The sequence below is a fragment of the Epinephelus fuscoguttatus genome, linkage group LG12 (genome assembly GCF_011397635.1).
Source record: "Epinephelus fuscoguttatus linkage group LG12, E.fuscoguttatus.final_Chr_v1".
Taxonomy (NCBI): Eukaryota; Metazoa; Chordata; class Actinopteri; order Perciformes; family Serranidae; genus Epinephelus; species Epinephelus fuscoguttatus.
The window spans coordinates 37,147,852-37,174,705 of record NC_064763.1 but is presented as its reverse complement, the minus strand read 5'-3'; the positions used below and the strand labels follow the sequence as shown (position 1 = coordinate 37,174,705).

General features: G+C 41.6%; 3 protein-coding genes across 12 annotated transcripts in view; 2 read left to right on the top strand and 1 right to left on the bottom strand.

Moving 5' to 3' along the window:
- Window positions 1-806: 806 nt before the first annotated feature.
- Window positions 807-10,704, top strand: ppp2cab (protein phosphatase 2 catalytic subunit alpha b). Its single transcript, XM_049592612.1, has 7 exons — window positions 807-1,148; window positions 8,249-8,458; window positions 8,580-8,753; window positions 8,947-9,036; window positions 9,125-9,286; window positions 9,615-9,733; window positions 9,874-10,704. Exons 1-7 carry the CDS (start codon window positions 1,047-1,049, stop codon window positions 9,944-9,946), a joined length of 930 nt encoding a protein of 309 aa, XP_049448569.1. The 5' UTR covers window positions 807-1,046; the 3' UTR covers window positions 9,947-10,704.
- A 1,464-nt stretch (window positions 10,705-12,168) lies between these two features.
- skp1 (S-phase kinase-associated protein 1) lies at window positions 12,169-17,703 on the top strand. The gene is made up of 6 exons (XM_049592905.1): window positions 12,169-12,329; window positions 13,052-13,151; window positions 13,317-13,390; window positions 14,512-14,655; window positions 16,651-16,791; window positions 16,942-17,703. Exons 2-6 carry the CDS (start codon window positions 13,055-13,057, stop codon window positions 16,975-16,977), a joined length of 492 nt encoding a protein of 163 aa, XP_049448862.1. The 5' UTR covers window positions 12,169-12,329; window positions 13,052-13,054; the 3' UTR covers window positions 16,978-17,703.
- tcf7 (transcription factor 7) overlaps window positions 17,205-26,854 on the bottom strand; it is a 92,474-nt gene continuing 82,824 nt past the window's right edge. For 4 of the 10 annotated variants that reach the window (XM_049592892.1, XM_049592893.1, XM_049592894.1 and 1 more), the window contains 3 exons: window positions 26,288-26,336; window positions 24,639-24,711; window positions 17,205-20,701 (listed from right to left, as the gene is read on the bottom strand). In XM_049592892.1, the coding sequence (XP_049448849.1) occupies window positions 20,311-20,701; window positions 24,639-24,711; window positions 26,288-26,336 (513 nt within the window). In that variant the 3' untranslated portion in view covers window positions 17,205-20,310. Of the gene's footprint in view, window positions 20,726-24,638; window positions 24,712-26,287; window positions 26,337-26,854 lie in introns of all 10 variants that reach the window. The other 6 variants (XM_049592897.1, XM_049592899.1, XM_049592900.1 and 3 more) reach the window with 4 other exon arrangements.

Genomic DNA, 26,854 nt, shown 5'->3' with positions numbered 1-26,854 from the left:
CTTACGGTAAGAAAATTACCCACAGTTCATAGCGTTGTGACGTCTAATACATGGGTTGCCCTCAGAACACCGGAAGTAACACGGTCGGCAGATATGCAAACGTTAACGTTATGGAAGGAGAGCGAAAAAACAGATAGATAAACAATGAAACATTACATTAACAAGGATTTAAGATGGTACATAAACACACATGAAGTCAGAGGAATACCAGTGGTTATATTCCACACACAAAGAATATATATCTATATATAGATATAGATATAGATAGATAGATGGATAGATAGATCTATCTATCTATCTATCGATATATATAGATATATATTCCGATAAACAATCACGCCCAGAGCCGCCAGTGTCAACAACATTTTGTAGAGAGGGGGATAAGTGCTGTCCCATTCCTATTTGTAGCATCCGGAGCCCTTTCAGACTCTCACACTCAATCACTTACAGCTGATGTCAGTTAAGTCAGTGAGGGTTCAGGGTTTGAGTCTTTAGGGGCCGGATTGGAATTGGGCCTATAGTCTATGGGGCAGGTCCAGACTATATACTTGAAGACATCACAAGTTTCACACTTACCTCTCAGGTTTCTGGCTCTGAGAAGGAGTAGCTCATGTTCACAAAGGTTAACTGGACTTTCCCAGGCCATGGAAATAACATATAGGAATTGTTAATGTAGGTGGCGCTCCCCTTTAAAATGTCTAAGACAGCACAGTTTTTTCCACATCTTGCACATGCCTTTATTTTGAAAGTCACAACCGGAATTCTGGCGTTTTATTTCGGAGAGCTCGACGAGAGCCAGTTTCCAGGGTGGATCACCAACTGACGTCTCTCCCTCCCTCTCCACAGTTTCAATTCAGTCAAATCATAGCTACCCGGCGGGCGGAGGTACACGCGTCTTCTCTCCAGGAGCAGCTTGCACCTTCCGTGGCCACTTTTGTACGCTCCGGAAAGCACGAGAACATCTGGGGGGAGTCTTCTCCTTACCGAAATTAGGTAACGTCAACGCAGCGGTAGACGAACAGCAGCGAACCCGAAAACACACAGAAATGGACGAAAAGGCGTTTACGAAAGAACTTGACCAGTGGATCGAGCAGCTCAACGAATGTAAGCAGCTGTCGGAGGGACAAGTGAAAACACTATGTGAAAAGGTGAGCTATATCTTTTTTTTTTTTTTTTTTTTTTTAAAAAATCCCCCCTCTTTATCTTAACTTACTGTCAGTGTCTTCTCTCTCCTTAGCGACGCCTTCCAGACATTCTTAAAATGGCGTCTATAGTGTACATTTCACTGCGCTCTGGGTATATATTTAACAATCATTATAAGTGGTGTTATTTAGCTTGTTAAAATAGTTTCCTGTCAGAAATATCCAGGAAATAATGAATTACAAGCACACGTTGTTGCCAACTGTGGGTTTACTATTGAGGAAGGGGTCAGCCGTACTGTGGATTCAAGTCACATACCACATTTACAGCCCCCCTCATTCAGACTGTCAGTGTGACCTGTAGCATCTCTTTTAGCTAGCTAGCTGTGGCTGTAAAAGTCCAGGCCAAGTTGTAAGTGAGGTGTAACTGACTGCTCAATTACTGCACATTATGGCTCATGTTGTCTGCACGTAGGCAGGCACCTGGTACAAAGGGAAAGGTAGGTAAATTGTGGTATCTAAGAAACACTTATGATAAAATATGTTTGAAAAATCAATATTTTGAGCCTTTCTATCCTGAAGACTTTATCTCAATGTTATGTGTGGCAATTGAAGCCCCCAAAAAGGTTGGTAAACACTAACTGTACATTTTAGATACATTTGGTTGATCATCCTCTGCGTGTGTGCCACATAATTACCCTGTTTTTCTCACAAGTAGTTAACAAGGTTGCAGTTAACCCCTGACCCCTGCCCTCTATACAGCTTCTTATATGCGTCTTTAGTCAATAAGTAGTGAGGTTGACTTATACTGGGCAATAAAGTAGTCAATTTTCAAACTTTAACATGGCATTGTATGACTGTTGGTCAAAGATATGTCATGTGAGTGGGAACTTTTAACTCCTGAACCATGTTAATCCTCAGCTTTTGTTTCTTGATGACTTCATGTCCATGTTTTTGTTGTGGTTGATGGACTTAGTTTCATTTTTATTATATACAGGGAAACACTGACATCAATGCAAGCAGACTACATTGAGACTAAAAATGACAGCCACTCTGATGGCTAAACACCCCCTCTGACACTGTTATTTTTGTGGTCATAGAGGTGTTGTCATCTTATCGTGGCTTTGACCTTTTAGCAGCTTAACTGGTCGCTGCTGAGCCAGGAAATTGGTCTTATTTTAACTGCTGCATTGTCATTCTTTAAAAAAAGTGAATACTTGACATGAAGAGTCTTTTCAGTATCTGCACATGTTTTGCTCTGCTCCTGCTCTGGATGACGACTCTGCAGACTACTCTGGTCTGAGCTGCAGCTTAACCCCAATCTCTCCTCAGCACCCTCTCTGCTTAGACCACCTGCTTATTCTCAGCTCTGGATGTCTGGGCTAAACAGTACATTTTCACCCTCACACTCTAAAACACAGTCACATCAGAAAATGTGGTGGTTATTGTTTTTTGTAGTTATTAAGCAATCATTTATTAAACCAGATTCTTGCTGCTTTGCCTAAACTAGCCATCTTTATATCTGTTCTTAGATCTGTTTTCCAGAGGGTCCTCTCGTGGAGGTTTAGTTCACTAAATGTTTCTGCTATCCTGGGGTTTCTTTTTTAAATGTCAAATATGCTATTAAGCTTAACCTCTGATATCAGAGGCTAAATTTAGACAGATGTTTTTTTCATGTCCATTTGCTAAATCTGTTCTTCATTCTTTAGTGCAGCTCCATCCCTCTTAGCTCGTAAAAGGACTTAAAAAACTACGACCATGGCCATGTTTGGAGTACTGTGCGTTGGAGGTTAATGGCATGCTATGTTCAAGTGGCTCATTAATCCAAGCATTTCTTTTTTGCCTCCTCATCTTTGATATGGTCAGTACCAGTAGTTAAAAGGTCCTGTTTCCTATAGTGTGGGTTAAGCTTCCAAAATGATACCTTTGTGCTAACTTCTAGTCAGTAGGAAGCTTGGCATGATATGAAGATGAGTGTAGCCCAAGTGTAGCCCTCTGGAGGAATATGTCAGTTTTCATTTGACTTATTTTGATCTTGCTAAGCTGGACAATGAGATTGAATGGTTTGTAGGCCCAGTTGAAAAACACTGGACAAGGAACATGTAAAAGCAGGAGCTGTTTCCTCCCAAATGCAGCAAAGCTTCCAAAGTAGTCGAGAGGAAAAAGGAAACCTACAGTTTCCTCACCCTGAGTCTTTATTATTGTCACAGCTCATATGCACGCAGCTGCTCCCAACTACTGTCTGTGTGCACCTATCCGTCCACCTCCCTGTGACTTTTGTTAATACATTCTGCAGAATGCACCCACACAACCTCCTCCCTGGTGTAAAAATAGAAGAGGATATGATTGATTTTGAGTTGCATCACTAACACTATCAAATCCATTGTTGCTAAGGGGATCAGAGTGTGTGACTCAGGACAACACTGTTCATTGTGACTCAGAGAGCGGCCGTCTCTGTTTTGGGATGTATGAGGGTGTGGAGGAATGTGATGTGCTGTGTAATCTCTCCTCAGATTTTTTTCATTCCTGCTCTCCAGCGTTCTCAGAAAAGGCCAAACACACCAGAGTTTCTGTCTGGTGTTTAGCGGAGGGAACACGTAGAAGCTTTATCTTGTTAATCATAATCAATGCAGATTTTTCAGTTTTCAGCATTGCAGTATTTCCCCCCTCTCAAGGCTGGAGATGTATTGCTTGTTTACAGCGTAATGATGTCATTTGCCTGAGCATTTAATTGTGCTTAATCTGGTTACCTCTTTGAAATGAAGTGAGTGCAGACAATGCTCTGCTCACTGCAAATTGGTTTTATGGTCCCTGTCAATTACACAGGGTAAATTTAATTAAAAGCGTACCTCAGACAGAGACATATCTTTTCATGACCTTTCTTTCCCCTCTGTTCAAAAATAAACCTTTGGAGAGTTGCATAACCATTGAGACATTGTTTTTTGTCTCTGTTTCAAGGCCTGTGTTGTTGATATCTTTACACATTCCCTTATGAAGCACAGTTTTCTCACCATTAAGGCTGGACCCAGTTTAATTATATTCAAGCAAAGATGACAGTGTTTTACAACCAAGAGATTTAGATGTGGCAGCAGCCTAAGTGGTGCAGAGAACAGCAACAGTACAGCAGCACAAATGGGAAGTTTGCTTATTAAAGATGGGGAGTTTCCGATTGTTTTGGTTTTTATCAAACATTAATACCATATGACATCATTTAAAGTGTGCTGAATGATGTAATTATCCAGTCATGTGACGATAGTTGCTCCACTTCCTGGAGATGAAGTTTTCGGTGTGACCTCTGACTATGTTAAAACCAGTTTGATGCAGCTAGTCAGGGCCGCCAGTGGACCAGTGTTTGCCAGCTGAGGTCATGCTTTCACTCAGAAAAATGAGTCAGTGAGACGGGACTGTTTCACATGATGGTTCATTTTCGTGTAAAAACGCCTGATGAAATATATTTGGATCACGTATCCATTAAGCAGAGCAGAAATCCCAATATAGTGTTGTAGTGAAATTATAGAAACAGTGAATAGTGGGTATCCAAAACACAGATGAAAGTATGCAACAATACAGTGATCACTATGAACACACTCCAACCAAAAAGACTGACGTTGCCAAAAGGTTGTTAAAACCATCTCAGCAGAATTCACACACTGTCATTAGGAAACACAGACACACTGTTCCATCATTTGGCTGCTGCAGCTGCTGTTGATCTCCACGCTGATTATAGTGCTGTTGTCAGGAAGATGCCTAACTTTTAACTACCATTAAAGCGTCTTGAGTGAGGTCATTGTTTGTGGTTGTAGCTGCACCCAGTCGTCAAGCTTAATGTCTCCAGTAGAACCTTTGGCTGCGTTTAACTTGCTTTAATGGGATTATATTGCGGCAGCCGTTAAAATGCTGACTTCACTTCTCAGCACTCGGCTAAGCAGTTTGTTGACTGTCTTGGCGTCTGACGTCTTTGGCACAGCAGTGATCTAGGCCAAGGTTCCCTCCCTGTTGTCCCTCTGTGGCATTTTTGCTACAGGTGTGGCGCGTACTTTGGCTGCGGTGCTTACGTAACCCGTGCCGTCATCCTTTTCATTCACGGCTGGACTGGCAGCCTCTGTACAGACTGACATGCTGTTCCATGGATAAACAAGTCTCTTGCACATTAGTTTTTTGGAGATTATTGCAAAATTGGAGCTAAAGTTGGTAGTTATGAAAACATTATCCTGGTAGCCTAAGCAGCAGGTCAGATTGAGTTAGATTACTTCCTCCAGTTTTATGTAATATTAGATGAGATAGATCTTAATCCTGTTTGAAGCTTTATAGTTTTTTCATATTTTTGTTGGGTTGTTTTGTACCAAGTAGAGGATATTTACTAGATTTTTATAAGTGAGGCGATTAATGTTGCTGTGTGGAGCTGTTAAGAATACAACTACTCCAGCAAAGGCAGATAATGAAGTTATTTACAACTTTGACTAAAGATTAAAAGACTCTGGAGTGGGCAAGAAATTAGAGGATAAGAACAAGATGAAAACACAGATCCATTTCCTCTGCAGTGTGTGCCGAGTTCTGCTTAGTGTTGCATCAGACGACAATAAAGAAGTAGAATCAGTGGTTCAGGACAATATGTAGTGAGAAGATATGACGTGAATCTGTGGTCAGACCAAGTTGTTGGCTTCATACAAGTGCACATTTAACCAAGTTATAATCAGCTGAGCCAATTTAGGACAGAGGTGACATCTGATATGTCATTGACAGTTCGGTGTAAGGTTACAGTGCTGTAGCAGGCCATTTATTGTATTAGGCACTAGCATAGCAACTTTGGAGTGGATGTCCTAATGAATAATGGGTGGAAGAAATGGCACTCAAGGATATTGTTGAGATATACTTTTGTTTAAACCGAGCATCTACGTAGTATGTTTTCCCAGGGAACAGTCCTCTGATCTAAATGTAAAATAAAATGAGATCAGAGGATTCTTTGTATTACCCAAAGGAGCAATAGAGATGTGTTAGAAACAGAGGATGAATTGGATCGTGAGCTTAGTCAGTGATAACCTTCATGAAACCAAAAAATACTTTTTTTAAAAGTCTTTCCTTGGTTTCTAATCTACCATATTGTCCAAAAGTCATCATGGACCATAATGAAAAAGCGCCTGACTTCACTGCCCAAACCTGCCATGGTATTTGAACTTTTATTTATAATTTCAGTTCTACCCTGATTAAAGAGTGTAATAAATTGCTGTTGCACTCAAGGCTGACTCAGCCCACTTAAAATGAATGTTTATTTTCTGCTCGTCTCGCTACAAGTAATCGGGAGGTGGTGAGGACATACATATATTGCTGTTCCACTTGAATTCAGGCGTGTAGCTGTAGAGTTGGAGGCCCTGGTCAATCTGTCATCCACAGCCCAGTCATTGTAAGGCCCCCCGCCACATGGTAGTATGGGCACGTGGAGGGCGTGTATGTGGATGTCATATAGGTCAGCATTGTGCGGCGCTGCAGTCCCGTCCTGGCCACTCTGGGTTTGACTCTCTCTGTCTCCCATCTGCCAGGGTGACAGGCCAAATTCAGCACTCTGTGTCAATGTCAATTCTCTCTGGCTCTCACCATTGCTCGCATTTGTTGTTTAAAGGGAACAGTGTGAAAAGACGGAGGCTGCTCAGACTGTGCCACAGACAAAACACTGGGCATTTAATTAGGAGGAGATACCCCCTCCCTTTTCCTTTCCTTTTTCCATTATCCACTTTCCTTTGATTTTGCAGATGCCTCACTATCTCTCTCTTTTCTAGCCCCACATCTCCCATGCGGCTTAGTGCGTCAGACATGTCTGGTGGTCATTCAGCTCAGACCATTTCTCTCTCAGGCTGAGGATTTGTTGGCCTCAAAGCTCCTTTAAAATGCTCATCCAGCTGACTGACCCCTTAGTCAGACCAGCCTGCCAAGCTAGATTGACTCCAGGAATAGGCCTTGTTGTGGGTGTCCACATTTAGTACTGGTACTGTTTTAAGCATTCTCATTATTTTTAGGGTTTTTAAATGGGGAAAGTCCTGGTTTAGGCTGCACAATCACTAGGCACCCACTTGGTAAAAATTACTAAAAGAATGTTAGCTAATCTTTTAAAATTAAATGCAGAAATATGCACATTCTAAATGATAGGTATTTTAATTCCCATAAGGGTACTTAACAATTTCATACCTAAAATAAGGAGTTGTGTCACGACACATACAGATAAACTTTCCTGCAACAGCTGACCTGCAAGAGGAATCCATCTCCTGTTTGCATTGACTCAGCAGACAGCCGTGACCAAATGTTTCCTCTAAAAAACTAGCTGTAGGTGACCTACTGAGTCATAGGCTGCCACAGCAAGTTTTAGTCTATGCCATGATGAATTCTGGGTAGAATGAACCGTGTCCAAGAAAAAAAAACATCTCTGACAGTTCCACTTTTAGACTCGTAGTGGCCGACTGTAGTGTTGCCATAGCCCTCCGAGCTACGACTGAGCCCTCTCAAAGTAATAATCTGAGGAAACCAAGTGTTTCATCCACAGACACCAGTGAACGTTTTCCACTCTGTGCTCGACTTTTGGAGCATCACACTCATTGATTTTAGGAAATGTTGCTGCGTAGCCAGAGCTGTCTTTCCAAGTGCTGCAAGGCAGGCCCACAGGAAACCAGATACACACACACACACACACACACACACACACACACACACGGAAAGGGCTTATTTCCTTGGGGAGATTATGGTGGTGATGTTGGGGGTTGTGTTTTAATCACTGTGTAGCATCTTAATGTAGAACCCACTGGAGGCTGATGTGGAAATTGTGCAGAGAGGTTGGCAGAAATTGTCTGTTCCTGAAATAAAGCTGGAGAACAAAGAATGGTAGAAAATTACAGTGTATGGAGCATGTGATTACAGTGCTGGATCACATGGATTTTCCTGCATTTCAATGAGCAAAAACACAGCAAAGCGGCACACAATGTATAAACTGTGGAGAATTGACTTCTGTTTGACTCTGCGTTTTAAGCCCCTGTGAGTTTTTGCCTCATCTGCAGTTTTTGTATTTCACACTTTTTCGTTTTTCACTTCATGAACTACAGTTAAATGTGTTTTTTTTTCTGCAGGCAAAAGAGATCCTGACCAAGGAGTCAAACGTCCAGGAGGTGAGATGTCCGGTGACAGTGTGTGGTGACGTGCACGGCCAGTTCCACGACCTCATGGAGCTGTTCAAGATCGGAGGGAAATCTCCAGACACAAACTATTTGTTCATGGGAGACTACGTAGACAGAGGGTACTACTCCGTAGAAACCGTCACTTTACTAGTAGCACTTAAGGTAAGTAATTTAAAAGGTCTTCACACATTTGCACATTTGATGTGCTCCACAAGTAAAATTTTATAGGGCGTTTCAGCAAAAACATTAACACACAGCCTGGTTTTTCTTGCTCCTGTTTCAGGTACGCTTCCGGGAGCGCATCACAATTCTCAGAGGGAACCATGAGAGCAGACAGATCACACAAGTTTATGGCTTCTATGACGAGTGCCTAAGGAAATATGGTAACGCCAACGTATGGAAGTACTTCACAGACCTGTTTGATTATCTCCCCCTCACTGCCTTGGTAGACTCTCAGGTGAGAATATGAGAAGACACATCGGTTTGTTTCACAGATATGATTAATATGGACTAAGGAATTGCAGAAAAGAACTTCATGTTGTGACAGAGTTTAATGTCGCATGGTAGAATTAAATCTGTAACACTGCAAATTAGGGAAATATTAGTTAGATGAAGTGATGTAATACTGAATTTTTCCCTTATCCTCACAGATTTTCTGCCTTCATGGAGGCCTGTCACCATCCATAGACACTTTGGATCACATCAGAGCACTGGACCGTTTACAGGAAGTGCCACATGAGGTAAAGATGATACTTAGGACTTCCCAGGTAATCAGTATCAGGACTGTGTTGGTATTTCCTTGCTAATATGCTCCTCTGTCCTCCACAGGGTCCCATGTGTGACCTGCTGTGGTCAGACCCCGATGACCGTGGCGGCTGGGGAATCTCCCCTCGAGGAGCAGGCTACACTTTCGGCCAGGACATCTCTGAGACTTTCAACCACGCCAACCGCCTCACTTTGGTGTCCCGTGCCCACCAGCTGGTTATGGAGGTGAGTGTCTATATAATTTTACCCCACAAATATGCATTTTAGTACAAGACAGGACTGTGGCACATATTTCCCAGCAAGAGAACAAACAAGAATTGCCCACCTTTGCTGTGTTTTATTCATTCAAGAAATGTTCGACAAAAACAACTAAATAAGTAGAAACACAACAAGAATTTCTCCCAGCCACTGCTGCTGCACAAAACAATGAGAGAAACAGTTCTGTCACCAGCCTGCACCCTCATACTGAGTTCAAAAACTGTAGATTTGCATTACAGTAGCACTTTTTCCTGAATTATACATCTCTGGTGAATAATGTATCTGCTTCCCCTAGGGTTACAACTGGTGCCATGAAAGGAATGTGGTGACAATATTTAGTGCTCCCAACTACTGCTACCGCTGTGGCAACCAGGCAGCTATCATGGAACTAGACGACACCCTCAAATACTCATTGTAAGTATAACTAATAAAGTATTATGTGTGTGTATGTATCATTCTAAACAATGCTGTGTGTGATACTTACATGTATGACTTGATTCCATTAATGATTGTCTGACAAGTCTTTTCTACTTTTTATTTCTCGTCCCATCCAGCTTGCAGTTTGACCCCGCGCCTCGCAGGGGGGAGCCTCATGTCACTCGCCGCACCCCAGATTATTTCCTGTAAATTCTGACCCTTGACCCTTGTACAGCCAGGTCCAGTATTGCCATGATGTATGACCTTCAACTGATAACAACGTGAATGAGGAAAGGGAGGGTGGGAGACTGGGTGGGGTTGGGGGTGGGGGGGGGGGCTACACAGCAGTGCACATTGTATATCCACACAAAGACCTATTTAAGCATTTAGCAAAAACAATGTCTGTGTGTCTATGAATGGACCAAAAGGTGTGTGCCATAATCATTACAATATTCATTGCTGAGGACTCGTATTGAACAATCTCCCCCACCGTGTACAACAACAGTGATGTTTCAATCCCTCATCCTGTCCCTGGTGTAGCTGGACCGACGGCACCGAGGTCCAAGATGACAAATTTGCTACTTCAGATGCGGCTGTTTGAACCCCATATGCCATGGCTTATATTTAGGAGATATGAACATGATCTGTTTGCACTTTTGTAAATCTAAACAAATGTAACATATGTCAAAAGATGAAAATTATTTCACACTACAGATGTTTTTTTTTTTTTTTCCTTTTTTGATTTTTAAAAAATTAAAAATGAAGCCCCCATCAGGCAAGTTTTACACAAGGTTTCTTTTCCCTGTGTAACCTCTAAGAAAAACCCTATGCAGTCACACAGCTTGGTGTATATGATAGACAGATGATGGAGTGTTCATCCACATCAACTCACTTATTCGCTCTGCACTACAGAGTCTGTTAACCAAACCATTTGAATAATAAAGACGAAGGTGGCTCCTTGATGTGAATGTGCTGTTTTCTTCCTTTTTCTCTTTGTTTTATGACACTAAAAAACATTGGCATCAATTAAATGACAACTGGTGTTATAGTCTGGGTTACAAGCTCCGTCTGACCTGTAATTAATTTTGAACTGAACCACCTGGAAGTCAGCCAGGTTAGCAGCCAGTGAGTAGGTCAGCCATCTGGGTTACAGGTTGGCTGGCAGAGCTACATTTGAGGAATTAGTTCAGGGTGTGTGGTTTGGGGAGGTTTGCACGCTGATGAGCTTCTTCCTCTTGGAGACTGATACTGTAATGGTAACTAAACTGTTGCACAGATACATTATGAGGACATCTTGGTTAGTGTGGAAAAAGATTATTTCTGTCAAGAAATTGTACCAAGAAAAGCAGATTTTGTGTCTCCCACACACTAATGCCAACATGTTTGACCATGTTGCACCATGCCAGTGTGAAAGCATCGTCACTGTGAGCACTACTTTGAGCCATGACGCCAGGTTAGTAGTATCTTTAATAGTTGAACTGGTACGTCTAATTTAAGGAGGGCTAGACTATAGGATTCTGTGGTCTCTACCTTGAAAGTGGCTTCCATGTGCCAATGTTAATATTAAAATTATAAGTGAAACATAAAAAATTACGGTCAAAACACTGAGAAATCAGAATTTTCATGGCAGAATTAATACAAATGACATTTTATTCAAGCCCTTGATGTATTTTCCTACTGGTTGATGTTTGTTGCCATACACACATTTTTTAAAATATAATTATGCCACTGCAGCTATAAACTAAATAACAGCCACGACAAAACCTCACATTTAACATTTTATATGTTATTTATGACAAAAGCAAAAGTGATGCAACATTTGGAAATGTATTAAGCTGTATTAAGCACTAAAAGCTGAAGAATCAGAGCTTTCGAGGAGCACTTGAAAGCACCATAGATTCAGCTCGACAGGAAATGTAATAAGGAAAAAGCGCCACCCTGTGGCAGGTTAAAGAATAACTTACTACTAAATGCACCTTTTTAGTACATGATAGAATACAGTTCCGTTGCAGTACAGTAGCTCTTCATGCACATAAACCTACAGAATAATTCCCAAACGTCAAAAAGAAAATTAATACTGGGCAATGCCAAAATGGCCTCCATATCTGTGAATTGTAATTTATAGGAGACTTTGCAGCTAGCTAGAATCAATTCAAGTAAACCAATGTAGCTGAAAAGAGTAAAAACGGTCTGGGAACACATATTATTTTACATTAATATATGGATATACTGTGTAGTGATGAGCATCCTCCCATAAAACATTTCACATTTTACAAAATACCCAGATTTCCATCCACCAAAATATAAATGCCGTGCAAACTTATCTTATTAAAGGCATACATCTTAAAATAATTTAGTGCTGTGATGTCAATAATAATTAAAGCTGGGTGAGATAAACCTGACGAGCAGCCTTCACGCGGCCACCCCTCCTTCCTCCTCCAGTATCTGACAAAGCGATCGTCAGGCTCCGGGCGGCACGCGCACCAGGTCGCTCCAGAGACTTCCAGCCGCTGTCGGTGCCTCCGCGTCTGTCAGGCCCTGCTGTTGACTACAGAGGAATTTCACCTCTGGATCTGAGTTAAAAACATTTACGGTACGTAGCTTCGCAAAGCGGAATGTGTCTTTTACGTGTCGTTCACCTTGGGGAAATTGAGGTCAAATCGATCTTTACATTTTGTTTACATCTTTGTTTGAATAGCCTCGGTGTGGTCGCTAACAAGAGGCCTCCCCGACTCTGCAAGGCGCTAGCGTAATGACAAGCTAAAATGCTAGCATTGTGCATGGTAATGCTAGCTGCCCGGTTAGCTTAGTATTTAGAGGTGTGTTTTGGTCATTAAAACACACAATATAAGTATTTTAGCTCGCGTTTAAGATGTGGACCTGGTGTCTAATGACCAACGAGCATCCCTTAAGTCAGTCATTTAACGAAACTGTTAGCAAGCTAGGTGTTTGGTTAGCGTTACCGTATTTTAGCTTGTGTTACAGGTGACTAGCTAAATGTAGCGTTGGCTAGCTTGGAGGGAGCTAATACGTTTGAGTACATCTCGCTAATAACAACACAGGTCATGTTAAAACACCTGTACCAGGTTTATCGTTACTGCTACAGCTCATTGAACATTAATATTGTGGACTAGCTACAGAACAAGTTGCCTACTAGCCGTCACGTAAATATTAGCTTAGCTATCTGCAGCGTTAGCAAAAGCTGTTACTGCGGGCTTACTTTGTTGGGTAATTCAGTTTTGTACAAATGTATAACACTATTAACGTAACAATCTTTTCATTGTGTTAAAAAAATGTAACTGTTCCTCTCCACAGATAATGCCCACAATAAAATTACAGAGCTCCGATGGGGAAATCTTCGAGGTGGATGTGGAGATAGCCAAACAGTCTGTCACCATCAAGACCATGTTAGAAGGTATAACTTCTGACTTCATCACAAACTTTTGAGTCCACAGTGTCACTTCACGGCTGACTTTGTGTGCCATCTGTCATTTTCCCCTTACATGATGTAAGGGGCTGTGTTTTAATTCAATAAATGCACATGTTGGTAGATCTGTGACATTCATTGATTCTCTGACAGATTTGGGAATGGATGATGAAGGAGATGATGACCCAGTTCCTCTCCCTAATGTAAACGCTGCCATCCTCAAGAAGGTACAGAACACACACACTTACTCACCACACCCCCATGTTTTTATCATTTTTGTATAATATTATTTTATGTGATGTGAAAGCAGAATTGCACATTGTTTTCCTTGACAGATATGTTGACATGATGGTTACCTGAATGAGTTGATTTTGTGTTGTAGGAAATGACAAAATAGTAAATATTTTACAGGTGGCTTGTTTTAGTGCATTAACATGGTCTCACTGTCACATTGAATCTTTCAACTGTGGTTTGGGTGGGGTTTTTTCTCTGCTTCATCAAACAAACACCAGTTAATGATTGCCATCTGTGAGTTAAATTTAGTTGATGCTGCTTAAGGTAGAACATTGACACTGACATTTGGATATCTTGCCCACATAGTTGCCAGTTTATTAGGGTTTTTTTAACCAGTTTTCAAGCTGTTTTAGGTGGTGATTGAGCTCATTTTGGAGACTAGTTTGTGATGCTTCAGAATTGTAATGCTTCATACTGAAGTGTTCTAGTATTTCGAATAGTTTACCCTCATTGATATAAGTGGGTGGACCAATTATCAAACACATTTCACTTTCAGCAAAAACTGTACATTATATGTATTATATTGTATTAAAGTTCCTTTGTTTTTAAGCTAGGTGGACCAAAAAACCCAAAACAAAACTGGTGACTAAGTGTAGTTTGTCTTCACATCCCATCAGGATGATAGTCACATATTTACTGTTCATCTGTCACACACATGAAGCACAACCTATGTATTCCCTTCTTGCTCTTCTTAAATTATTCTTGCCTGTCAAGTTATCACATTTGTGGGAGCAGGAGGCTGTGAAGGCTTGTTTTTTGCCTCCTCTACAAGTTCATGCTTGTGCTTCAGAGCTGCAATTATTCCTAACAATAGGGGTTTTAAGATTCTTTAAGTCACAACTCAGTTGGTGATGAACTTGTGCCGATTAATGATCATTTTCATGACAAAATGGTGATACAAGACAAAGAACAACAATTTCAGTGTGGTGTTTAAACCCTTGTGCTCCAGTTTGAAATGTATCGCTGGCTTGTGCTCTACATATTTGACTGGTTATGACTACTGTAATGTATTACCTTGGTTAACATGCGAGGTGTGTGTATGTATTCTCCCCAGGTGATTCAGTGGTGTACCCATCACAAAGATGACCCTCCTCCTCCTGAGGACGATGAGAACAAAGAGAAGAGGACAGATGACATTCCTGTATGGGACCAGGAGTTCCTCAAAGTGGACCAAGGCACCTTGTTTGAACTCATTCTGGTAAATACAGGTTACATTTTATTACACTTGTGCTACATTTATTTCCTGGAGGGTGACTTAACCATAACCACACCATTGCCACACCCCAACCACCACCTGAACAGCAACATTGGCTTGTACTTGTAAAAATGAATGTGTGTATTTCTGTTGTGATGCTCCTCTTCTGTGGTCTGTTTCATTCACTGCTGTGGCAGAGTGCTGAGCGTTTGCATTTGGGTAACACAGATACAAAAGTTGCTTAGCAACAGCTGGAAGATTGGTGGTTTGCTGCTGTAGGGATTTGATAGGACAGTTTTAGGGTATAAAAAAAACACAGGGACTTAAATGGCTTTTCTCCGGGCAGCCAGTGAAAGTAAACCAGGCAGAGCATGTGAAAGGTAACCTAAGCAGTGGCTTAGCATGATTGGGAAATAGGCGTTGGACAAGCTACGTGTTTCCAGGAAGTGAAACACAAGTTGGGAGTGTCCGTCACTTGAGTTGATGAGCCCCCTCCCCTCCAGCTGTTTGAATGTGTTTACATACACAAAGCTAGTTAATGCTGAAGAGGAAGGGGTATCGAAGTAGCTCAGTGGGTGTTCTCAAGCTGTATGAAAATAAATGCAAATTGATGACCAAATGGTGTGTGTGAGGTTCAAAATGTATTAGGGGATGTGAGTTTACTGGAACACAGCAGGAGCGGAGATGTTGTTGTTGTTGTTAAGTGATCTCAGTGTAGTTTGTAAGTGGATGCCTTTTAAAATGTAGCCTCACGCAGAGGCAGGGCTGCAAGATATTTTGGAACGATCATTTTTTGGGTGTTGTTTTTTTTTTTTTTGCCTTTAATGATTGCACAGCCGAAATACGCAGGGGAGGTGGGGGATAGAGGGGGGATGACACGCAGCAAATGGCTAAAGTTGGAATTGAACTCTCGCTGCTGCAAAGGACTCAGTCTAAATGGGGTGCACACTCTACCTAGAGGTCGCCTATACAAATATATATCACAATATTACTAGAAAGGTTTGTTATATGTTTTTAGATGAAGAGAGCGTTGTAGAGCCCTGTCTCTAAGTAATATAAACTGCTGTATTTTTGGCATCTTTTAAGCCTTCAAATTCTATTTTTCAATCTGGCTTTCCTGGATGTTAAGACCCATTTACACTTTGTATAAATATGTAATTTGTATCTTGATACATTCTCTGGAAAATGACACTGGATCCAGCAGCCTTTGCATTCTTACCTGATATATAAGCTTCTTTGTTGTCTTGATTTGAGCCTGTGTTGTCATCGGGCTGGTGAACGTGTCAAGTATCTTTTTTGGTAGGGAAGACTTGCTAACTACTGCTACTTTGTGTAGCATTTGCCAGGCCTGCTTAAGCTAGCAGGACATTTTCATTTATTCATTCATTTTCTGTAACTGCTTATCCTGTTGGGGGTCACGGGGGGGCTGGAGCCTATCCCAGCTGACATTGGGCGAGAGGCGGGGTACACCCTGGACAGGTCGCCAGACTATCACAGGGCTGACACATAGAGACAGACAACCATTCACACTCACATTCACACCTACGGACAATTTAGAGTCACCTATTAACGTGCATGTCTTTGGACTGTGGGAGGAAGCCGGAGCACCCAGAGAAAACCCACGATGACACAGGGAGAACGTACAACAGAAGGGCTCCACCACCCTGGGTTCGATCCAGGAACCCTCTTGCTGTGAGGCGATACATATCGATTCAGAATATTTGAAATTGTATATTACTAAATCATTTCATTGGTACCTGAAATTTAATTTTAATTCAGGTTTTTGTGTCTGAACGCAGCACGCTTCTTTCTCTCATCAGCATTAACCCTTGGGTGCCAGTCCCTCAAATGAATCCAGAAGGAAACGGCCTTCTCTGGCTGTTAAGTGTTGATATTTGCCTTGAAATGCTAAATGTGTCAGTCTGTGCTCACAGCTTTTTCCTCACTGCCACCCACCTCTCTAATCTTCTCCACGTCACTGTTGTGTTTCCTTTCTAGGCCGCCAACTATTTGGACATCAAAGGCCTGTTAGATGTCACCTGCAAGACGGTGGCCAACATGATTAAAGGCAAAACCCCGGAGGAGATCAGGAAGACTTTCAACATCAAAAATGATTTCACAGAGGAAGAGGAAGCCCAGGTTGTTATTCCATCTATTATCAGTCTGTCAGAAAACAAATATAAGCTATGAGAAATGAATCGATCACTTTGGAGTGACTCTAAAGATAAATTAATTTAAGCTTTGACAGTTGACCTGGCTCATCCCGTCTGTCCCTCCTCTTGTCCACAGGTACGCAAAGAGAACCAGTGGTGTGAAGAGAAGTAAAGGGGGAGATCCTGCCAACACTACCACACTGAAAAAGGAATTGTCCCTGCTAACTGGTTGCACTGGCGTTGTTCATACTTGTCAATATTTACATTTAGTATATTTAGAGCCAGCCACCCCCACCCCCACTTTCCCCTCCCCTCAGTTTCTGTATACCAATAGCATGACTATTTTAACTTGCCTGTGTGTTGTCATTAATTTAAACAAAGAAGCTCTTTTCTGTTTCTACACACACACACACACACACACACACACACACACACACACGCCGTGTATTCACATACAGTAAATAGTCCTGGTTTCATGGCTTTGTACCCTTAAAGATCAGAAAATATTTCCCTATTATTAATCGCTATGTTTGTCTTTTTTACTGGACATGTTTTCTTTTAGGTTAATTGATTAAATAAAAATGGGTTTTTTGACAATGGAGATGAAAGGGTGAATATTTTATTTTTTGCTCTGTAAATGCATCTGTTGTGAAACCATGTTCAGAGAGGACGGGGCTGTTTTTAGAGGAAAAGTGAAGTTTGAGGTGGAAAGATGTTCTGTTGCATCACGTCCTCTAGACTTTGGAAGTACTTGTGTGTTGTCGCACAGCATCGAGTAACTCCTTCCTAATTCATGTTGTTTTGAATTGGAAACTTTTCTCAGATTAAGCTCTGATGCTGGGGGTTTTGGGGATGATGAAACATTTATTGAAGGAGTAAATAAAACGCATAAAAAGGCTGGTGTGTGTCATTTTTGTTTGGAAGGCTCTGCAGGGCATGACCATCTTTGGGGCAAATTGTCTCACTATAATCTTAAAATATTCCTTGTGTTTTAACAACAGCAGACATGGACGAGATATTCAAAACACTTTAATACATCAAACAAAACAAGTAATACATCAGAGGCGTCTGAGGGGTAAAAAATACAAAAGACATCTCAGAGGTGTTCCCACTACTGACGTGAACATCCTCGAAATAAAACAAGCTATTTCTAGCACAAGAGCTCTCTCTGCTGGAGGAAAAACAATTTTGCTGTACAAAAAGCTCAGTTTACAGTTTGTCCACAGCATTGGAAGCTGAGTGAAGCTGCAAGCAGGACGGTAAATTAAAGCCTTTTTAAGTCAAAATCTAGTTTTGTTACACTGAAGTTGGAACATGCACAGATCGAGAACACAAGATATCTTTTTTCTTTTAACGCTGCTGCAGTAACACTTGACTGAAAAACAAAAAGTAAAATTCTGCACAAGAGGACAAACAAAATGTATTGCTTTAAGAAATGGTAGAAACTAAAAGGTTTTTTTTGTTTTTAGGTATTCCACTTTTTTTTTTTTTTTTTACATAAAAACATATAAAAGTTTCATTAGAATAGGGAGTTCTGACATTTAAAAAACTTTACAACACAATGCAATATAATAGTACCCATTTGGTCTCATAAGTTTACGGAGCTGCAAAATGTTCAGTCAAAAGAAAAAACAGCCAGGAGAACAAAAAAAAAAATCCCTCGTCTTTTCTCTGAGGGTTTCCCCGCCAGCAAAATATCTGACCTTAAAAAAAAAAATCACAAGATTCATACAAAAATACCAAAAATTAGGAGGAAACAGTAGAAAATGTAACGGTTGATATAGTGAAAGACTGAGCCTGAAAGTGCCAAAAAGAGATAATGTAACTTGCAGCTGGGGATACTTGTCATGTGAGAGACTTTTTCACCTGCTGAATTTTTTTTTTTATCTGAGAGCAAAAATTGTGGAAATGTTTGGATATGGATGAAACTCAAGTCAAACAGTGAAAACAAAATGGCAGCTAAACAAAAGTGATTGTGTCCCTCTCTTTGGAGCTGAGGTTCTGCTGGTCAGGCTGGCTGGGTGATGGTCTCTGCCCCCCCCCCTCTGAGTGATGGTGGTGGATATGTGACAGCTGTGATGGTCGTATGTAAACCCTTGAATGTGGAGGAAAGCGTGTGTAACAACACTGTGGCCTCGGAAGAAGAGTGTGACGATGTGATTCATTGAACAAAAGATTGCGTCCAATTTTGTTTGTGATTGTCATAGAGGTCAAAGCACATGGCCGGCTTTAAAAAGAGCACAGGGCGGGGCTAAGGAGATTTACTTTGCAGAACTGGTCTGCTTCTGTACAAGTGGGAGGGCTCAGGGGCTGGATCTTCCCAAGGATGAGGCTATAGGCTCTGCTACACAGACTTTTGTCATGGCAGACATTTTGACACGTCACAGTGGGAAATGCACAGGTGTATTTCAAAAACATGAATGATTACTGTCTCCCACTAAGAGGAGGTCCTGAAATGGTGCATACTGGCACACCAGGACACTTAATGGAACTGATTGTTAATGTTATCACTTTCACCAGTGCTTTTCCTGCTATGACAAGTCATGATGTCTGCTGTGAAGAAGGTCCATTCAGGTGTTCCTCATCAACCTCTTTAAAATATATAATTTCCAAGTTAATGACCAAGGATGTCACGGTGTCCTATCATGCCTTACCAATGTGGTCAAACACATGCCAAGTGAAATCTGGTCTGCATCATGGACAACTGATTCATTTTACTGAGGCGTCCCCGGTCAGCTTTGGGTCGGAATATTTTTGTGTGTAAAACAAAGATAAAAGTGAGAATTACAATTCTCTAATTATTAAAAAAGCCCGTAATGAAAGACCAAAACAAATGCTTTCTATATGCAAATGTTTTGTGTCAGCCAGCATCCACTGAGTGTACTCAAAAGTTCTCGGACACCATCCCTTTATTTCTAGTGCTGTCTGCTGTAACCCTCCAACATCACAGCTCCACTTACACTGTGCATGTGTCACACCCCATAGCTTGTATGCTGACAAAGAGTGTGCCCAGCCTTCACTGAACAGCCTCGTTCATGACCAGGAAGTTGTTCTTACTGATCACCAAATGTAGCTAAAGTTATTACCATGTCCAGGCTGATGGCAATTTCCCAGTGACTGGTGATCACCTGACCCACATATCTGCCAAGTATTTCCAGACCTTCAGGTTGACAAGGATTGCCTGCAGTCTTGATTATATAACTGCCCATGTGATGGAGGCTTTGAGACGGAATCTGCCTCACTGATCTTGTTGTTGTTGATGCACAATGGAAGATCCAGCCTCTGAACTGAGACACAGCTAGAATCTTACTCTGGAGCAATCTAGCAGGGCGGATGGGCTCCCCCTTCATCACTACACCACCCTGCCACTCCTATTTTAATCGAACAAAAGGACCCCAGTGGGTATAGATAAATGTGAGAATGAAGGCAGGTGAGGAAGATGATCTTCATGGCTCTGGACGAAGCTGAGGTGAAGAGGGTCGGGGTTGTGAGCGGCCCGGAGCGATCACTGAGACTCTGTTAGCACTTTGAGAGAAAGTCCTGCGGCCTTTGCGGCCGACAGCGCCGTCGTCGAGCTGTGCGTCTGCTTGCCGGTCAGTTCCAGGTGTGTGTGGGTGTGTTTGGTCGCGGGCTGACGGAGGTCGCTTCGCTTGCCGGCGGACTGCTGCAGGGGTAAGCGCGTGTGTGAGCGTGTGTGTGTCGGCGGGGACAAGGGGAGGTGCGTTGATGGGGAGGTGGGCGGTGGGGAGCAGCCCGGGGAGGGGGGCAGCTGGTGCTGGTACAGGCGGTGGCGGGCGGGGGAAGGGGAGGGGGGAGAGTCTATAGCACTTAAATCTGAAGAAGTTGGGCTGGGGCAGCCTCCTCCTTGAAGGTAGCGAATGCACTTCTTTTTCCTCCTAGGGACAGTCAGAGAGAGTTATCTGTGAATAAAGTGTGGATGGTAAACGTCAGCAGGCTTTAATGAAGATGCATCATTCACACTGACGTCATGAACAGGGACACATATGGGCACAATGAACAACACACAAGTATTAGTGTCAGTCTATGTACATCTGGATATGAAGAGTTAATGTCCTAAACAACACAAATCCATTCTGGGAAATATATTTCTGAATATCTAGGCTCTGAACTAATAATTTCCAGATAGAAAAGAACCTAGTTTTCGTGTTTTACCAGGAAAAAGTAATTGTAATATTGGTGTCAGTCTACAGTAAAATAATGAAGATTGCTTTAAAGAAACACTGCATTATTTTGGGAAATGCCCTTTTTGCTTTAAATGAGGAAATTGTTACTATTTTCATGTCTTTTCTAGATTCATGTTATGGAACTAGAGCCAGCTGGCGTTTAGCTTAGCTTAGCATACAGACTGGAAGCAGTATGGAACAACTAGCCTGACGCCGTGCAGTGCTCAAAATGACATCTTTCAACCCCTTTAAAACTCTTTGGTTATGTACACTGATGTGGACGTGTGACTATGGCCTGCTGAGGTGATGTTGGTGCTGAATGTGGGCGGGGCAAGATGTGACGCACACGGAAAGCTAGCTTTCCTACTACATTGCCAGGCAGGCAGCATCCTCCATGTGAGGCTGTTTGTACATTTTAATGACCAGTATCAGTCAGTATCAGCTGGTTACCCTTTGAACCTGGAGTGACATTGCTTTTTTTGTGCTGCTTTCAGATGCCTTTTGCAAGTATTTAAACCTTTGAACCTTGAGAAAAGTAATTTCTTTCGAAAACATGGGAAAAACGTCAAGAGCAACAATGCCCCACAAATAAATAAAAAATAAAAATAAAATAAAATAAATAAGGAAGAAAAGAAAAAGCTAGGGAAAAACTATATTTATAATTATTATTACATTTTAAAATTATGTTAAAGAATTAATATAATTTTAAGCACTCTTTCCAGGTCATTTACTTAATTGTTTGTTTTTCACTTTTGTTCTTTTTTTTATTTACCTAATTCTCTTGTTTTTAATTTTCTCTTTTTACAAATTTCTTGCAATTTTTTTTTTGTCTGGTTTTGTCTTTTGTTGTTCGTTTCCTTCTTCCCACGATTTTTAAAGAAGTCATCATTTCACTCATGTGTGACTGTGTCCTTACATGTACCCTAGTTTTATCTGCACACAACAAGGTTATTATAGTAAACTAAAAACTAGGTGTCGCAATGGCGCATAGATCTACAACTAATACTGAAACTTAACATTTTTAAACGAGAAAAACTAAACTGAAACGAGCAATCCCACTCTGCAAACGGACTGAAATTGATCTGAATCGAAATCAAAAATAAATAATGAAAAAATACAAAACTATAATAACTGTGGTGCACAAACAGAAATGGAGGAGCGACATTGTTTGCTTTAAGAGGGAGCGACATGATGAAAATTGTTCTTAGTGAACATCATTGTCACTTCCTGGAGTTTGGGAGGAATATATCAAAGACAGAACGGCCATGACGACATAATTCACTGTAAAAACCACATACTGTGTTATTTCTTGCTTTTTTTTTTCTTTTTTTTGTGTTCCAATCAAGCAACTGAGATAATATCATACTAACTACTGAGCTTTAAAGGTGTTAGCAGGTGTATTTTGGAGCTTTGGAGAGTCACGCTAGCAGTTTCCCACTGCTTCCCGTCTTCACGCTAAGCTAAGATCATTGATTAAAAATGTGTCACTACAGCGCAGGGAATACCACTCGGATATATAATTAATTTACTACATGACTTGTGTTTTCATTTAGTATTATTAGTGTAACAGTGAACTCTTAAAATAGCACAATTCAGCTCTAATTTCCTGGTCTGCACCAAAAATACAGCCTCTAATCTAACAGGCACACAGCAGTGATGTGCAGAGCTTTGTGAGGTGTTACACTTAAAAGCAGACTTGTGTACCGCTGAGCGCAGCATCAAAGCAGTTAACAGGATCCCATGATCATTACCAGAATATGATATGAGTCACCAGGTTTAACCGCAAGGAAAGGTGCTAGGCCATATTTAGAGAGAGAGAGAAAAAGAAAGAGAGAGGGAGACAGGGAGGAAGAGTGCAATAGAAAGTGATTTCTAAATGTCAGAGTTCACCATCAAAAGGCGGCAGTTACCACATCGCATGAATGGAGAGAGTTGAAAGCAGATGGGCATGAGAACGCTGTCAAAATGCAAAGCTGCAGGGAGTGTGTGTGTGTGTGTGTGTGTGTGTGTGTGTGTGTGTGTGTGTGTTGAGCTGTGGTGATAAGGATTTGCTCTAACCACATTCACCCCCTTTGTTCTCTCAAACCGAAACACACGCACACACTTAGATTTCCATGACGTGATGGTGGGGAAGACAGCGGGGTTGCTACAGTGCTGTGGTGGTAGGAGCTTTTTCTGCAGAACCACACAGATTCCTGACTCCTGCAGTGAAGCGCTCGACTGTGCTTCTACTGTAAATCCTGCTGTGACTGGAACAGAGCAGTCTGAGGAGCTGACAGGCCAGCTTCTGGTGATTAATAATGTACTATCACCAGGTTTATGCTTTATCATAGGGAAAGTAAGTGTCAGGGAAAAGCACTGGGATCAATGTAGCTGATGTAGTATAGTAAGCAGTAGGTAAGTTTGGATGAACAGCTCCATCAGACAAATAAATCTAACACCCTGTATTGCCAGGGTACATGATTAACTTCAAACTAAGCTTTGCAAAGCACATTCTTTATCATTCTGTGACTATTAAAAAAGTTACTCCAGCTTGCTCAGACTAACCCTTTGCAAGAACTGTGTGAGAACTGGGAAATTCCCTGGTTGAATTCATAATTACGACCAAGAGAGAAACACTGCTTGCTTGCTCGAACAATCTTATGAATGCAATTTGGCAACCTTTGCTACTTAACTTAAATAAACACTGAGCTCCAATAACTTAAGAGCTGAAACAATTTCTTAAAGTTTAACCTGTTATAACACAGGTGTTGCAGAACTGTCCTCCTAGGAATGTCACACTTGCGGGCATCTAACGCCCAAAACTGAACTCATAAATCTGTCAGGGCCTTATGTTTGTGCAGTTTCGATTTCAATTATGTTATAAAAAGAGTTGAGAAAAAAAATATATATCAGCCAGGAAGCAGAGAAAAAAGTGTTACTTTCTGTTACCTTACTGCCACATAACTATGTTTTTGTTTTGAGTGCCAGTCAACCACTCCACAAACACTCTTTCACAGCTTTTTTTCCTATTGAGTGGTATTCCCCTTTAACCGCATTATTTTTACAGGGCGTGTGACACAATGCGTCATAACGGCAATGCATAACCTAAACCATATTTGACCTTTAAGGCGAGACAAACAAAAGAAAAGTGAGAAACTTAGTTTTAGTGATAAATAACATCTGAGTCAAGTGTTTTTCTTTATCTGTGAGGCCTGAGTAGTCCTGACAGTACACCTTAAAGCAAGATGTAAATGTGACTATATTTGCATATGACTATAAAACTACAATGCTTCAGTTTGCAGAGCAGTGTGTTAGTGACAAACAGCATGCAGAGATCAGGCTGCATTCTCAAACATTCTTAGGAGGCAGAGCTCGTCTTAAGGCAGACATAATCTCACTGGTTGAGTTAATGACTAATTAAAAGGTAGAGGAGTAAGAGAGGAGGAAACTAAAATGATAATGTCTTGTGAACTTGATCAGACTGAGGAGATTATTACCACCTCCTGAGCAGCTCCGCCTCTGAGAAATGTTTTTATAATTAAGACCCCATCAGAGTGGACTCATGCACTGATGGACAGGTGGTTAAATGGGAGGAGAGATGAGGAGTTTGTCGGACGCCAGCAGAGCGCTGCTATGGAGTGGGTAGGGCTGGATGCTTGGTACACACCTGCAGGGACCGCACCAGTCCGTTTGTTGGTTGAGGCCGAAGCGAGCCCGGCATTTCTTAGGAGAGCCCGGGTCTGAGCACAATGCGCAGCATGCACATAACAAGAGGGAGGAGAAGCAAAAACAGAGAGAAGCAGAAGAGGAGGGAAGAAGGTTGTAGAGAGCGCGAGGACAGGAGGAGAGATAAAGACAGACAAAGAGAGGAGAAATAAAGAGACACGAGAGCATGTCAGGGCAGGAGAAAGCACCAACAGGGCTGTCCGTTTAGAGAAAGCCATCAAGTCAAACTGTTAGTAGCTGGTTATAGCATTGACAACCACCAGAATAACCACACAACACACACACACACACACACATATAACTTAGTTAAACAAGTCAGACATCCTGGAAACAGGCTGTTAAGACATACAGAGAGAGACTCAGAGAGGGCAGCCGCGCTCTGTTAGTACAGGGTTATTAAAGGTTTCCACTTTCTGGCAAAGACGCAGTCATAAATTGCTTTAACTCAGAAGGTCAGCACTCTTAAAATCCAGAAATACACTTTACTACTTCTCTGTTAGAGGCTGAAGTGGAGCCTTTATTGGAAAAAATGTTAAAATCCTCATCGTTCTTAGTTGAAAATCAGATGTAAATTTTAGAAATTTCATTTTATCTAAAGCTTTAGTTCAGGGTTGGCACTACATTCTCACTTGCATTAGATCACTGGCATCATTCATGCTTCACTATCAGTTGCTCACTCATCAGCTGCTCGGATATCAGCTGACTAGTAACATCCAAAGATGCACCATCAGGAGAGACAAACCAGGTAAATGTTTGGACCTCAAAAAATTGTGAAAGAAGCCCCAGAGGCTCCTCATAATGGCACATTTTCGGATGACATCTCTTAACCGCCTTAAACCTCCAATAAAGGTGCTACACTGTGCACCACCTTGAGAGTGTGAGGCTGCGGCAACCGGAGCAGAGAGTATGATGTTAAAGGTAGCAATGCAATGTGAGTACGGGGTTGGGGGTGGCTCTATCTGCAGGATGGGCTTCTTTTCCTGTGGCCCGCCATAGTCTAGAATCACCGCTGCTATCATCTATCAGCATTCATATTTTTCTACCAGCTCTTACATGAAATGCCAGAGTTTCCTGCAGGACACCTCAGACTTGCATAACCTAACTTTGAAACTGCCACGTTACTTTCTCAGTTTTGATGCTACCTGCTAAAGCTAGTCACTATTACAGTATTAGCTTGAGCACTCACCTACAGTAGGTGATCCACTAGGAACACATGGAGGACTTCTATGTTTTAATGGTTGAGATAACTTATGAAAAAATATTTTCAGTTGCCTGAACACAGTAAAGGGAAACTACCTTTATAAGCTTGGACAGCTAAGAGCAGGACATAAAGTTTCATAGACTGCCGGGGATTATAATGTTTATAATTCAGGTTACATGGAAAACAGAGTGGGTGGGTGGTTTGACGTTAGAGACACATCCTGCCTCAAAGACACCAAGACATTGTGCTACAGCGCGCCAACGCAAGTTCAAGCTCAACTGAATTCTCTCAAATACTGCAGCTGACACTGGCCATTTGTCTTCTCACACTGACACAGGGTATAATAGTATCTGTCTGACAGGAGAGAGGCAAGATATTTATATGGTTACCTGTGTTGGAGTCCTGCAGCTTCTCCCTTTTTCTCCTCTTCTTTTTGCCCTGTGGGAGAAAGAACAAAACAAACCCCCCCAATGAAATGAGACTGGCTCAGCTGCTGAAATGAGCAAAATACTACAGCATCAGCGGACTTTTGACTGAGGCTGATAAATCCAGTTCTTTTGGTTTGGATTGTGCAAAAGTGCAAGCTGTTCTCTTTTATCTATATGATTTTGTCCTCCATAAAGAATTCATCTTTGCTTTTCCGGTTCCCTTAATGTGTTTGTTCAACACCCTCGAGTGCAATCCCTCTTTGAGAGTGAGTGTTCATGATTAAATATAGCCTCAAATTTGTGTTCCTTTATTAACAGAAATCTGCACCACATTAAAAATGGAGCTTTCTTATGTGACGTGAATGCATTTTAAGTGAAAAAGTGCAAAGTTAAAAGCAGCAACCAGGTCAGGCAACCATATTTAATGCTCTACAGAAGCAGGAGAAAAGCAAGAAAGACAAAGAAATCCTCACAAGAAAATATGTTGCATCCCGAATGTCACTCAGTTCATGCAAAACCTGACGTGTC

What these genes read in the sequence shown, in the direction of transcription:
- ppp2cab (XM_049592612.1), top strand. Translation starts at nt 1,047, where the DNA reads ATGGACGAAAAGGCGTTTACGAAAGAACTTGACCAGTGGATCGAGCAG. An exon ending in CTGCCTTGGTAGACTCTCAG is followed by an intron (nt 8,754 to 8,946) that starts GTGAGAATATGA and finishes TTATCCTCACAG; the next exon opens with ATTTTCTGCCTTCATGGAGG. An exon ending in TACAGGAAGTGCCACATGAG is followed by an intron (nt 9,037 to 9,124) that starts GTAAAGATGATA and finishes TGTCCTCCACAG; the next exon opens with GGTCCCATGTGTGACCTGCT.
- skp1 (XM_049592905.1), top strand. Translation starts at nt 13,055, where the DNA reads ATGCCCACAATAAAATTACAGAGCTCCGATGGGGAAATCTTCGAGGTG. An exon ending in CATCAAGACCATGTTAGAAG is followed by an intron (nt 13,152 to 13,316) that starts GTATAACTTCTG and finishes ATTCTCTGACAG; the next exon opens with ATTTGGGAATGGATGATGAA. An exon ending in ACGCTGCCATCCTCAAGAAG is followed by an intron (nt 13,391 to 14,511) that starts GTACAGAACACA and finishes TATTCTCCCCAG; the next exon opens with GTGATTCAGTGGTGTACCCA.